The sequence below is a fragment of the Melopsittacus undulatus genome, chromosome 3 (assembly GCF_012275295.1).
Source record: "Melopsittacus undulatus isolate bMelUnd1 chromosome 3, bMelUnd1.mat.Z, whole genome shotgun sequence".
Classification (NCBI taxonomy): domain Eukaryota; kingdom Metazoa; phylum Chordata; class Aves; order Psittaciformes; family Psittaculidae; genus Melopsittacus; species Melopsittacus undulatus.
Window position 1 is genome coordinate 79,558,642 of NC_047529.1, and position 13,421 is coordinate 79,572,062.

Here is a 13,421-nt window from a genome sequence, read left to right on the forward strand (position 1 = left end):
AATTTTGCTGGCAGTAGCTTATCTTTAAGGTTTCACACAAACTTTTGTTGTTCATGGACCTGGCAGCTCTGCCTTGAGTGCCCACTTCTGTTCTGGTAGCACAAGGGGAGCAGTATGTACCTACAGCATCTACCTACCCACTGGCGCAAGGAATTGCTGGAGGATATAGTGATGCCACATCTAACCACAAAAATTGCTTTGGCTTCAAAGATAGAGGCTGTGCTGTGCTGAGAGCACGGTGCACACACCGGTTCTCTCACATCTCCAGAGATCATTGTTACCAACCTTGCTTCCTGTAAGAATTTCCTTGAGGAGCAGCTATTAAAAAAGCTAAATCATCATTTGGTTGAAGTAAGATCGAACCAGGATAAAAAGCATCTCATGACTGCGCAAAATTTGTCACTTTTTTTTTTTTAAATAGGAATTCTGGAAGTTTTATCAAGCATATGAGCTAGTAAGAAAACAAACTAAAATACAATATCCTATGTAACCTACTTGCACTTCTACAGGTGCAGTTCGATAGTTATCCACCAGGCGTCACACGTGGACTACTACTAAATCGTTCAAGAACTGGACAAAGAGATCTCTCCTAACTAGCTGCTACCGGTTTGTCAAAGGGAAAAAAATAAAAATGGCAGAAAACCTCAGATTTCTTTGCTTCGAGTTTTCCCTTCTCAAGTGAAATTATTTCCCTGAGCAGAAAATGGTGTTATACTTTTGGTAGGTTTTTTCCTGCCCACAGATTTAAGAAAAATAATGCAATGATAAAGTATCTTGATACAAAAGCTGAGATCATGCGGTAGCATGTTTTTTTACAACCTAATAAACTACAGCGAGTATTTACATTGTAAGTATAGTTACCAGCATAAATATTATACCTTTGACAAACTCTGTCAACAAAAAGATAAGGGAAGAATTAATAATGGCAACTTCTGAGGCTTTTTTGCCCCATAATTCTCTTTCTGTTAGGCTGTTGAAAATGAGAGTTAGCGCAGCACATAAGTCACAGGGAACATTTTTCAGCCATTACAGTGTGAAAGTCAGTGAAAAAAAAATAGGGAAACTGATCAATGAATCTTATACTTAGGAAAAAAAATAAACAAACTAAAAGCAGTAAACTCAGTAAAATCAGAATAAATCCTGCTTCCACATGAGTCACTGGCTGCTGTGTCATGGCAAGAGTTGACTACAGTTAACATCCTTTGAGTAGTGCAGTATGTTACGCTGGGAAGCATCACCTGGAGCTCTAAGACAGGATTTCATAAATAAAAAGACCAGGTTTCCCTCCTCCAAGACATAACAGCTATGAATACGACATCAGTTCCTCATGTTCTCTAGCATAAAGTTTTCAAGCTGTTTCACCAAAACTGGCATCTTTAGATGTCCCAGCTAAAGATGCACGGTTCATTTTAGATAGGTGTATGTATTTGTAAAGTGAAGTGTTGCTTCAAATGGTTTTACTTCTATGATATCTAACCAAGATAGATTAAAACTAGCTTGGTAACATCTACAGATGCTGTGATTAAAGCATGTTGGTGTTGTGCACGCAAGCAGTATTAAGCTAAGGCATTTCTTATATACAAGTTTTCTGACATTGCATCTCTGTGTCAGAAAGAAACTCTTAACTGTGAAGATGGTGAGGCCCTGGCACAGGTTACCCAGAAAAGTTGTGGGAGCCTCATCCCTGGAAGTGTTCAAAGCCAGGCTGAATGGGGCTCTGAGCAACCTAGTCTAGTGTGAAATGTCTTCGCTAATGGCAGTGGGGCTAGATAAAAAACTAGATAAGTTTTATGGTCCCTTCCAACCCAAACCATTCTACGATTCCATGATTCTATGCTACTGATGCTTTAGCAGGCAAATCCTACTGTGGACAGCGATGCTGCTAAGCCATCTACTCCTGTACCAATTAATTTTGAGGGACTTTTAAAGACATAAGGAAATAGCATGTTAATAAATCTCTTGGACTCTAAACTTTCTGTAAATTGACATGCATCTTGCAGCTAAGAGTGCTTTAAGTTTCTACACACATACAAGGAGGTGTTTTCTGGTTTGTTGTTTTTGGTTTTTTTCATTTTTAATAATTTTTACCTTTGCAGGAATTTTAGCAGGATGATTTTCTAGAATTAACCTCTTCAAATGAAGAATCCAAAGGCGCTTTTCTTGCTGCGACTTTGCCTGATAAAAACATAGTAGCACCATGAGAAAATGCATCACTGTGTTAGGCAGGGTCAGGAAGAGCATACAGTCATCCGTCAGGTTATCCACGAGGCAGGGAGGTTTCTGTCATACCTGGACAGTATGTTGCATCTTGGGATTTTTGTAGTGGAAGACACTAAAGCTAAGTGGTTCCTTTGGTATGACTTCAACAAGCATCAGGTTCCCACACTGCAATAAAGAGAGGCAATGATGTGAATCACGGAGGAGTTCTGGGGAAACCTGGAGACAGCATGTTACCCCCTGATCTCCAACGTACCAGTATGTGAGCTTTGTATACAAACATTTCATCTCTCTTTTTTGTAATTAGCAGCAGCTTATCAAAGAGGAACAATGTGCGCTCATTTTTGGCTCGCTGAATGCGAAATGTTCCTTCTAACACCAGCTCCCCGTAACTCGTGAGATCTGGCCCTTTCCAGTTAGTGAGCAAACTCTGAATCTCCTGCAACAGATCAAGAAGAACAACCAACACTTATTTCAGAGATCTTACTGAAATGAAGACTCAAAGAATCTGCTAATGCCATTCCCACTCTGCTATATAACATTCAACAGTGGAAAGTCCTAGGTTATGTGCAACATTGCAGCCAGGTGCTTGGAGGCCTATTGCCAAGCCCAGACTAAAATATACCCCTCCTGAGCACTGGTTGCTGCCTCTGCATGGACCCAGCAAAAAGCACTGAGCTCCATGGAGCAGCCTGTAATGAAATAGCACAGTCTCATCTCCCCAGACTCAGGAATGGAAAATGGTCTGTAATTCAGTCATCAGCCTCTTTTGTGCTTGCTTCCATCTCCCTCTATGTTCCTAACCAAACCCCCTTAATGTTTCCTTCTCACCCTGTGTATTGTCCTGAAGTTGTGTGGTCCCCCACTGAGTGAATTATAATGCTGTGTCTGTGTCCTGTAGCCCCATCACAGAAGACACTTCTGTGAGGTATTCAGGTTGAAGAGATGTTTCTCATAAGACTAAAGGACCAGAAGTGATTTGGGCAGCTGACCATTTGAAGATAATGATTTATTTGTATTTTTTAATGATTTCATACATACCATAGCTATTTCTCAGCTTATTTATTACTTAAGGGAAAAAAAAAGGCTGGAGAAACATCTAAGAACATCTTTGCAAGTCTGTGTCATTTAGCTTTGGCTATTCTCATTTCCTTGAGCTGCTTGTTTTTTCTGTCAGCGGCAATGACATAAGACATAAGCACAAGACAGCAAATTCTAAAAGCAAACTAAACCTTAACTAGAGAAATCTTTAAAAATATCCATTGGACTTCAAACCTGGCAGCATTAGCAGAACAGGGACAGATTTCCTCACCCTAGACTGGTCTCTCTATAGGATGTTATGCTTTAATACAGCATTCAGCTAGAAAACTTCTTAGTATATTTGAAGCACAAATGCAACCTAGAAGATTCATAGGAAGAAAACCCCAAAGGCAGAGTACAGCACAGGGATCAAGTCTACCACTGTTGAGGGTGACTGTGCAGGAACTGCTGTTGCTGTACCCACAACACTGCAGATCAAAAGGCAGTGTGGTAGCCCACAGAAGACCTACCCATATGGCTGCAGAGAGAGATTTTACTTTTTTAAAGGGTAAATAGGAACATAAGTATTCTAAATAATCCCATACATTTACCAGCTAAAAAAAAAAATATTTTTCAGAAAAAAGCTTTTTTCCTCAAAAGCATTTAACCTTCTTTATTGCCAAATATTACTGGTTATTGTTACTCAGATTTATGGCAGACTGTTGCTAGAAGTCATTAGCAAGCATTTCCAGTAATGTGTGGCAAAGGTTATTCTGCTGCAGGGAAGATGTTACAAAATGTAGCCCTCTTCTCCCTACACATAAATAACAACAGCAAACACAAACAAACAAACAAAAACATTACCAAAAAAAAGAGGGCAAAAAATTGCATTTATATTAAAAAAAAAGAAAAAAAGGACAAAGAATAACATGATGTAGATTTTTGGAATGATATAAACCTATTACACCCTTTTAAATAAATCCCCTCAGTTTGTTTAAAGCAATATAAATACTGCTGAAGAAAACAATGTAAAATTGCGATTCAATGGGAAGCTTGAAACAGAATGAAAGGCCTGTAAAAAGTCTGCAAAGGAGCTTGTTCTCAATGCCAAAAGTAACTCAGGGTGTAGCTGTTGTTTTCTCCTCAAAAATTCTTAATTTGAAGCAAAGTAAACTTTTTTCTAACTATCATATTTCTAGGTTTATACTTTTCGCAGAACAACTGATAATGAGTCTTCAAAAGCCCAAGAGGAAAGTACTTAAACAAGAAGCACAAGAAATGCCTCAAAACAAAATTAATCAGCACAAAGGGGAAAAAATCGCGAAACACAGGATTTCTGAACAAAGCCATGCCCTAGGGTTGTACAGCAGTGCTGTACAATTGAGGGAAAGGAAGAAAGAAAAGTTATCTTAAGTTCCACATTAGTGCAAAATAAATGCTTTACAGGATGCTGCTTGCAGGGTAGTGAGGTCTGAGATCTTCCTGCAGAAGCTATGACCATGGTTTCTAAGATCAAACAGCCACAGGCATACTCAATGGGAGTCTAAATTATGACTGTCAAAGATTAAAAGGAAAGATAAACTAAAAAAATGTTAATGGCATATATATTGACAAAAACAGCTCACAAACACCCATAAAATCTCTTTGGAAACCTCACTTGCAGCCTGATGGCATGTTCATGCTTCCTCTTCATGTCATTTATATGCCATGCCACTCTCTGCATTGTATCTATGGCGTCCAGGACCACATCATAGCCCTCAGTGTCCTTGTCAAGGTGGTTTTCTATTTCCTAAGACAGGGAGAAAAAAAAAGACCTCTTATTTCTAAATGAATTTTCCCAGCCAGACACAACACTATGTTTTTATCTGTACTATTTTGCCTTCACATTGTGATCGCTCAAACGCAACATTCCTGTCTTTGTTACCAGTACACATTGTTATCAATTTGATTAACACAAGATGACTAACAAAGCCAAGCCTTTACGGTCAGTTTAGCAGCAACTATACTTGCAGCAGATGATGTGAGCAAAGGGGCACAGAAAGAGAGCACAGCGCCCTGGTGGGAGACCTTTTCAGACAGCGTTTAATGGCTTTCTTAAAACACAGAACATATCTACACACTTACAAAACACTGATGGAATTACATTAGGCATTACTTTACAGTTGGAGAGCAGAAAAGCACCAGACATTTTAAACAAGATCAGTGTCTTCACACTTCACTAGAACATGACTCTCTAATAGGAAACATATGTGGAAAACATTAACAATAAAGCAGGAATTTCCGAAGCTTGCTTAACTCAATTCAGTGAAGATGGAAAGTGTTCCAATTTCCTCAGTTATTTGTCTCCACGAAACTCTTACCATTCAGGGTGTTTATATGTGTTTAGTCCTCTTTCCATCACCCCCAACATTGCAACATGTGGAAAAATGTTGGTTTCCATTGCAACAATAGATTTGAGTACAAAACTGTTTAATCATGACATGAATCTTCCACTTCAGAATTACAGAACAGTTTAAAAAAAAATGAAAACAAAACCAAAAAACCCAAACACATAATTATTTGGATGCACAGACTGATTCAGTGTGTCTAAATCAGTTACCATTAATTCCCCATTCCAAATATATGCATACGCTGTGAAGTGACAGAGTCTCCATAGGTAGAAATCAAACACCCCCAAAAGAGAGAGCATTTAAGGAAACCCAGAACCTTTCTAATCATCAAATCTTGTACTAGAGCAGGAATTTTAACATGCAGTAGCCATAAATTAAACACATTTATAATGGGTACTCACGTGCAAAAGCAGGTGGTACTTGAGGATGCGCTGGACAGGTTTCAAGAGATAGGAGCCCAGGGGCAGAGAATGCTGCAGTGCTTCTTGCCGTTCTCTGAAGAACTTGGCCAGTGCCTTGTTCCTCATGCACTCCGTCAATACAGCCACTGACCTGGAAACATCAATGCGTAGCTTCAAGATACATTGTCACCATAAGTCCGTAGGTAAAGTCAAGAACTGATTTTTTAATTCCCTTCTAAAAGGGGGGAAGCAGATTTCTAATCCAGTCACTGCTCTTTGTCTTTTTGCAAGTTAAACTCCTTGACCATTCCTGCAATCTGTGAGGGGGAGAAGCTGTTTTTTCACATTATTTATTTTCTTTATAGACTGTAAATTACATTATATAAACTGGCCAAGGGACAAATGAAGAAAGGGAATCCAGTATTCCTACCTTGGGTAGTTGGTGCAGTACTGTGTATATATGTGAAAATCTTCACTCTGCATAGGGAGGAAAGATTAATACATATTCAGTTTTTTATTGTCAAAATAACAGCTAACACAGGTACAAAATAAAGATGATGATGTCAAGACAATGACTTCTGTTTCTGATCAGTGATTTCTCTGCTTTCACTGTGATAGTCCTAACAGTACCAGAGACTTATTAACTGAGTTCCAGTTAGGAGGGGAGGGCAAGATTTTTCCTTTACTTGAAGGAAAAACCAAGGAAAACCATACAGACATAACACAACTGGCTTTGTAACTAAGCCTCCAAGGTCCTTTACAACAATCTATGCATCTTAAAAAAAGCCCCACAAAGCATCACCACTACCACACCATCCCCTTCAAACAGCTGACTTGCACATACCTATATTTTTGTGGCACACACATTTGCTAGGAGAAGTAAATTTTGTAGGTTTGTTTGATGTGCAATTTTCGAACAACTATAAATACTTTCACATTTGTGCGTAGTTTACATGTGAAAATTATAAGCCATGAAAGTGATTTTAAAATATTTTTATAAAGTAATTTATGACTCCATGAGAGCAGACAATTATTACTCAGTTGTAACTAGATTTAGGTGGGTTTCCACACTTGCCTGTCTCAGTGAAAGTGCCTATGCTTGATGCTGACAAGCTTCTCAGAGCAAAACCTTGTGTTTCACTCCTTTCCTCTTTGCCTAAGTTGTATGGTTTCTCTTCATTTAACTGTGTAAGAACAGGTTCCCAGAAAGATTTTATGTGCTTTAAGTTCACATCTGCCTATCATCTTCTATCCCAAATAATATGTAATATCTGCAGCTTTCTGGAGTCCTAAAGACAACTGCAGAATGGCCAACTGCTCACATAACCACTTTTCTTTTCCTAGATGAACAAAAATCAATCCTCCTGTGGTAAATAAGACCCCAGTTTCCACTTGAAGCATCTCCAGAAGAGACTCTGGCATTCTGCAGCACAATAGCTTTGCTCTGTGAAGGGCAGTCACTGGTGAATGGTGAGACCAAGTATCTGCCTTCCCAGAAGGCAACAGTGCTCTGAGGAGGAGAAGGCTGATAGATGCTGTGGCTTTTGTTTCTCCTTGCTTGGTTTGCATTTTTTTGGCCATACATCAGAAAGAGCTAGCTCAGGCAGTACCCTTTCTCATTTGCAACAGCACTGCTCCTTTCCCCTTCTCGCAGGGGTTAAAGAAGTCTGTACCATCCATTTCTCCACTGAGCAGTGATTCATAAGGATGCCATGTAAAGATCCTTTTCCACATGAGTACAAATCATTGCAGTTCATTTCAGTATTTCTTATTGGATATCAATATTAACTGTCTTGAAAAAATAAGTAACTAGAACAAATGTCTAAGAAATGTTTTTCTAGGGGACTTCAGTCCCCATTTACTCACTAGCAGGCTGTAAGCTTATTAAACTGGTCTGCTAGAAACCAACAAACCAAGTAAATATAGTCTTGGTACAAATACAGTTAAATGGTTTAGCTTGTTTTTTATGTTTAGACTAATTTTGTTGCTGCTAGTTTTCACAGCCATGTCTACATCCAGAGGCAGTGAGCTCATGTCATAGCCTGTTCATGTCCATGCCTGGGACCCCAGCCACAGCTCCAATCCCCCTCTGTTCAAAATGAAGAGCACTGCAGAGATTACAATGTGCAGTTTTCTATGGCAATTTCCACTAAACTAGCTAGCACTTAAAATAAGTCAGGGTGCTTAAGAGAGAGCAAAAGAATGAAATTCAGTATGACAAAAAAAGGTAATTTATTTTATATATTCACATATATATGCACACAAGGTACTCATTTAGGAACTTTGGTATAAATTCTAATACATTCCCATGGCTATAATCACACAATAATGTGATTTCTGCAGAAGTTTTTGTACTGTTTTATATATATATATATATATATATATATTCATATATATGTATTCTGCTCATAAATATAGTCACATCCTTGTTGGCTTTTCAAATGAAAAGGAAAAAAAAATCTGTTGGGAAATTTTAACAAATGAAAACAGTATCTGTAAAACAAGCAAGGCTAAACATGTCAAGGTTTCAGAGTGGACAGAGTGCACATTCTCCACAAAATCAAAAGCAAGTCTGAAATCCCCAGGAGCCTTTTCACACTTTCCCTCTTTGTTTTGGTTGTTGGGTTTTTGTTTTGTTTTTCACACAAGGTCAAAACTACTTTGAATGAGATTTTTGTTTTTAAAAGGATTTTAGTCTAGCTGTTAAATGGAACAAACTTGTTTAAAATAAAAAAGGTAGTTTCTCATGCCCTCAACACCTCAAAAAACTTTAAGAATTGTTTCACAATCACTGCTGCTTCCTGAACAAACACGACACCAAAATTCATACTGCACTTACATGTGTACTCACTTCATTGCACCACAGCTCATTTCATCACATGAAACCACCAGAAAGCATTTGCTTTTACCGATGCATGCAAGCATAATGCCAGTAGAAAGTCAATTACATGTGTTTTGCCTCCAGAATGAGATTGTTGATACGCATTCAAACTTACAAACCTGGTGTGAATCAACATCATACACCTTGCCTAGGCATCAGCAGGAACACATTCAGAGCATGGCCAAGGGAACCACTTCCAAGACAGGCTCTTCCTCCGCCTGAGGAAGCCACACTACTGGGGAAGGCTGTGTTTCCACTGCCTGCCTTGTTATTTTTGCATGGTCAAAGAAGGGACTTACAGTTCACACTCCCAGCTGGTCTTCTCTGCCTCACAGCAGACTCCCCAGATAAAACGCTGTGTAACTGGGAGCATATCTGGGCACAAACTGTGCAGGCTAAAGACGATGCTGTCAGCTGTGCTCAGAAGCAACAAAAAAGTGGGACTAAGATGGATTCACACTATAAGCAAAACCTCAGCTATGCTCATCAGTATTTCTCTAGACATTTTTAAACTTCCTCAGCTTGAAAGTTTTGTTCACCTCAACTATCTTCAAACCAGAAAAAAAAACAAAGATCTCTGCTGGGAGACTGGAATCACTCCACAGATCACTTTTAATCCTGGGTCCCAAACCTGTTATTTGGTAGAAGCTGGAAAACCTAAGACTCAAGCTGAGAGTTCATCTGTGCTGACTACAAGGCACCCTCAAGAACAAAGCCAAGTGCAAGCAGATCCAAGCTGTACTTAACTTGTCCCCTGCTGCTGCATCAATTCACTGCAAGTCTCCTCCACATGAAGTGCCAAGCACGTGGCTATGTCCCTGATCTTCTCTCAATGCTCTGTGCTTTTTTATAGCCATAAAAGGCACTTTAAAAGAAAATGGAGATTGAGAAAATGAGCTGAGTCAGAGTGTAAACTGAAGCCAATTGCCTGGATCTCCTCTTCATTAATGAGATGCTAGATTAGAGTAATTCTCCCTTTCCCCTTGGTTAAATTGTTGGTGTGTCTTTCAGAAAACACATGTTCTGAATTTCTGGGGTGCTGAGTGAGAAGAGCAATGTGCCAGAATTAAGCTCTCCTTTACAACAACTCACTTAAATGTAAATGTGTAGAGTACTCAAGTCACTCTTCTAATTAACGTTGGCATCATTACTATGAAAATGAAAGACTGAGTTGGCAAGAAAACTTACAAGCAATCTTTTATGTGAATAATTAAGCTATAGCTAAACTTGCACTGGAAACTTTTTATCAGCCTCTGATTACAGTTAGCAACAAAATGTCTCCATGACATTTAATGTACTAGAGTTAATACAATTCTAGACAAAGAGGCAGGACCAGAGCCGGTAGAAACTCAATTAGTACATCATTATCCTCAGTGGCAGGTTATTCCCATGCAGCAGCCATCCCACACTGCTTAAACGAATACCCACCCGCACTATCTAAAGCTTGGGGCAGAAAGGTAAACCAGCAATTCATAACTGGACAGCAGGTTTTAAAAAGCATGTCTTTCTGCATTTTTGCCTCTTTGCCTGTGGGGTATCAGTCACAGAATGGTTAGGGTTGGAAAGGACCCTCAGATCATCTGGAAGCAGAGGAATTTAATGCAACATTGTAAGTTTTTATCAAATACTTATATTTATATTTAGTCATAGCTCTGCCTGGTTATTTTATTGGTGGGTTCCATGTTACTGGCTAGGTTATAAATCTTGCTGAAGTCTGCTAATGAATAAAAGATGCCATTTTCAGAGCTATCTGCTTTGGGAACTCTGTACAACAAATGTTAAGATTCAAATCCACAATTATGAGATTTTGTTTATAATGTGCCAATGTGATTTGATAATCATTACTCAATTTCTCTTAAAAGTAAAATTTGCAGGGCTGTTTACTGCTCAAGCATGGAAGTTATACACTGGAAGCACAGCAATGTATGATTGCGTGAGGGAAGGATAATAAGCTATACAATTTTTATTGAGCGAAACCAAATAACAAAGTTCAAAGAAACAGTCTATCAAATATCTGTCAGTCTAAAACTAGGCCTTAAAAATTGAACTCCCTAGATATTTTTATGACTATATAACACTTTAGTTGCAACAAGCTCCAGAGTTACTTTGACCATAACTGTTTTGTTATACATGTAAACCAATTTTGTGTCATTTCAGATGAATTCTTAAGAAAGAAATGGCTATTACTTTATGCAGTTACTGAGCTTCATGAAATTAAAAAAGTAAACAAAGTACCTACAGTGAAAACTTGATTATACGTTTGAATTCCCAACAGCTGCAGCATGCACAGCTGAACCAGTAGGATGAAAATTAACACTAGATCCACAGCTTGTGTAACCTAAACACAGTTCCACTGGAAGCATTAAAGAAGCTCCAGCAGAGCTACATCCATCAGCTAAGGCTGTGAGCTATGACTTCAGTGAGATATTATCACTGTCTTTAACTCACAATGAAGATCCAGCACACTTGAAACAATCAAACAATAAATGGCCAAAGTCCCTTAAGACTTGAAGAACTGCATACTGCCAAAAAAGGCAGTTTTATTTCCACTACTCAATGCCGGGAAGATACAATCAAAAAGAAAGAACAACTGGAGCCTGTTAACAGTCGGCTGTTGCTGTAATGACATCTTCATGGCTAAAACCAGAACTGCAGGGTATTTTGGTATTGTTTGATTTTGCTTTTAAGTATTTGCATTTGTCTGGATGAAACTAAAAAATGCTTTTTAGAACTGCAATCTCTAGCAATTTCTGAGCCATCAGGCAGTTGTCTGCCAATAATACAAATGCTAAAAGCATTTGACAAGGGAACAAAAAGCACGAGCAAAGACATGCAGATGGATTTTGGAACTAATGGCCAGAAAGTCTACCAGAAAACTCCTTTCAGCTGGCCAAACTGAATAAGAGCACAACAGTTTCCTGGACTTATTACTATCACTTGCACCACCTCTGTTTCATGTCTCAGCCAGAAGTAGTCCCAGTGGTCCAAGCTATAAGCAAGCAATACAACAAAAACATCTACTAGCTCCAAAGTGTGCTATCTGTAAATATCCTGAAGGCCTCACAATTGGCCTTTTGTGCACAGGCACTTTGCTGACTTATACTCAGCTGTCTTCCAGGACTCTAAATCCTTTTTTGCTAAGCTGTTTCCTAGTGAACTGGGTCCAGTGTGCACATGGGGTTGTTCCATCCCAGAAGCAGGACTTTGTGCTTGCCCATGTCCCATTCATTCTCCTTCAATGAAGTATAGGCTATTTGGAGCAATAGCAACATACCATGAACGCATTGCAATGAGGAAGAAATACATCCTACTTTTGTACTAGTGGTACCGAAACTAAGATCTTTCAGTGCTTACAAAGGATCAATTCCTAGTAAATAACAGCTTTCTCAAACTCAGCTTAAGCAAATGATCTGGCAACAGCAGTGTTAAGCTAGTGTCATTATACCCCTTGTGTCACAACAGTGCCAAACAAATTACTGGACCACCATGAAAGGGTGATCCAGTTAATCCTAAATCCTTGTGTTAGACCTATTACACTGAATGCTTGGTGCTGACAATACTGAGTTCAGAACAAGGTATAAAACATGACAGGGTTTGACTTTCTGGTTTTGTTGAGGTTTGTGGGTTTTTTGTTTGGTTGGGTTTTTGTAAAGGGAAAGAGACCTATAGAGGGATTATCCAAATTTAAACAACTGTGTGCACCCTCTTCCACTCCTCTGTACCAAAGTTACCATGGCAATGGCATTATTTCTTAATACATGTGGACTCTACAGATTCAAGGCAAATGTAAATTCTCTGATGATGTCTGCAGTGAACTTGAGTAATCAGTACCCCAAATTACTTCATCTATTGTTGTCCTACCCATTGTAGCCACTCCCCTTCTCCATGACTGGTGATTTGGGTTTCCTACAATGAAGGACACCTACTTTGGTTTCCTGTATTTCTCCTGCACCTGACAATTTCTCTTTCTCCATATTTTTTGCCTTCAAAACTGCCCAACAGAATAAAGATGTTCAGATCAGTGTTCCGAAAATTCAAAGTATGTCAGAGAGCATGAGATAGGGATCTTAAAGCTAAACTTTCAGCCATCTGCTGTAAGAAAAGTAAAGGTATGGCTGCTGGGTTCAGGAAAAATGCATCTCAGAAAACAATATGGGCACATGTTAAGGTAAGGTTATTGCTTTTTTAAAAAGTGCAGCCAAGTTGTATTCTCCGGCTGGTTTTAAGCTGACAATATAAAATTGGAGCATCACTTGGTCATCTATACTAAAAAAAAGAAAATGAATTTCTGTAATACTCCACAAAAACATAAAAATCTAAAAATAAATGCTGGATCAACAGCTCCACCACTTCAGATACACTTACTGAAGAAAATAACACCTTTTGCTCGATATAAAAATAATGCAAATCAGGGGCATCTCCCTATCACCTACTAAGAGAAATTCCTTTCCTTTCCATAGATTTCCTAGCTTTTCTTGGTTGAAGTCACACAAGCTGTCAGAGTTAGGTCTC

At 38.8% G+C, this 13,421-nt stretch overlaps 1 protein-coding gene across 2 annotated transcripts in view; it reads right to left on the reverse strand.

Annotated features, from left to right (window-relative positions):
* The window catches only part of PLEKHG1 (pleckstrin homology and RhoGEF domain containing G1), a 136,595-nt gene that overhangs the window by 14,258 nt on the left and 108,916 nt on the right, over nucleotides 1-13,421 (reverse strand). For both annotated transcript variants that reach the window (XM_031049816.2, XM_031049817.2), the window contains 6 exons: nucleotides 6,459-6,505; nucleotides 6,029-6,179; nucleotides 4,895-5,026; nucleotides 2,474-2,656; nucleotides 2,290-2,385; nucleotides 2,089-2,175 (listed from right to left, as the gene is read on the reverse strand). In XM_031049816.2, coding sequence (XP_030905676.2) covers nucleotides 2,089-2,175; nucleotides 2,290-2,385; nucleotides 2,474-2,656; nucleotides 4,895-5,026; nucleotides 6,029-6,179; nucleotides 6,459-6,505 — 696 coding nt within the window. The remainder of the gene's footprint in view (nucleotides 1-2,088; nucleotides 2,176-2,289; nucleotides 2,386-2,473; nucleotides 2,657-4,894; nucleotides 5,027-6,028; nucleotides 6,180-6,458; nucleotides 6,506-13,421) is intronic.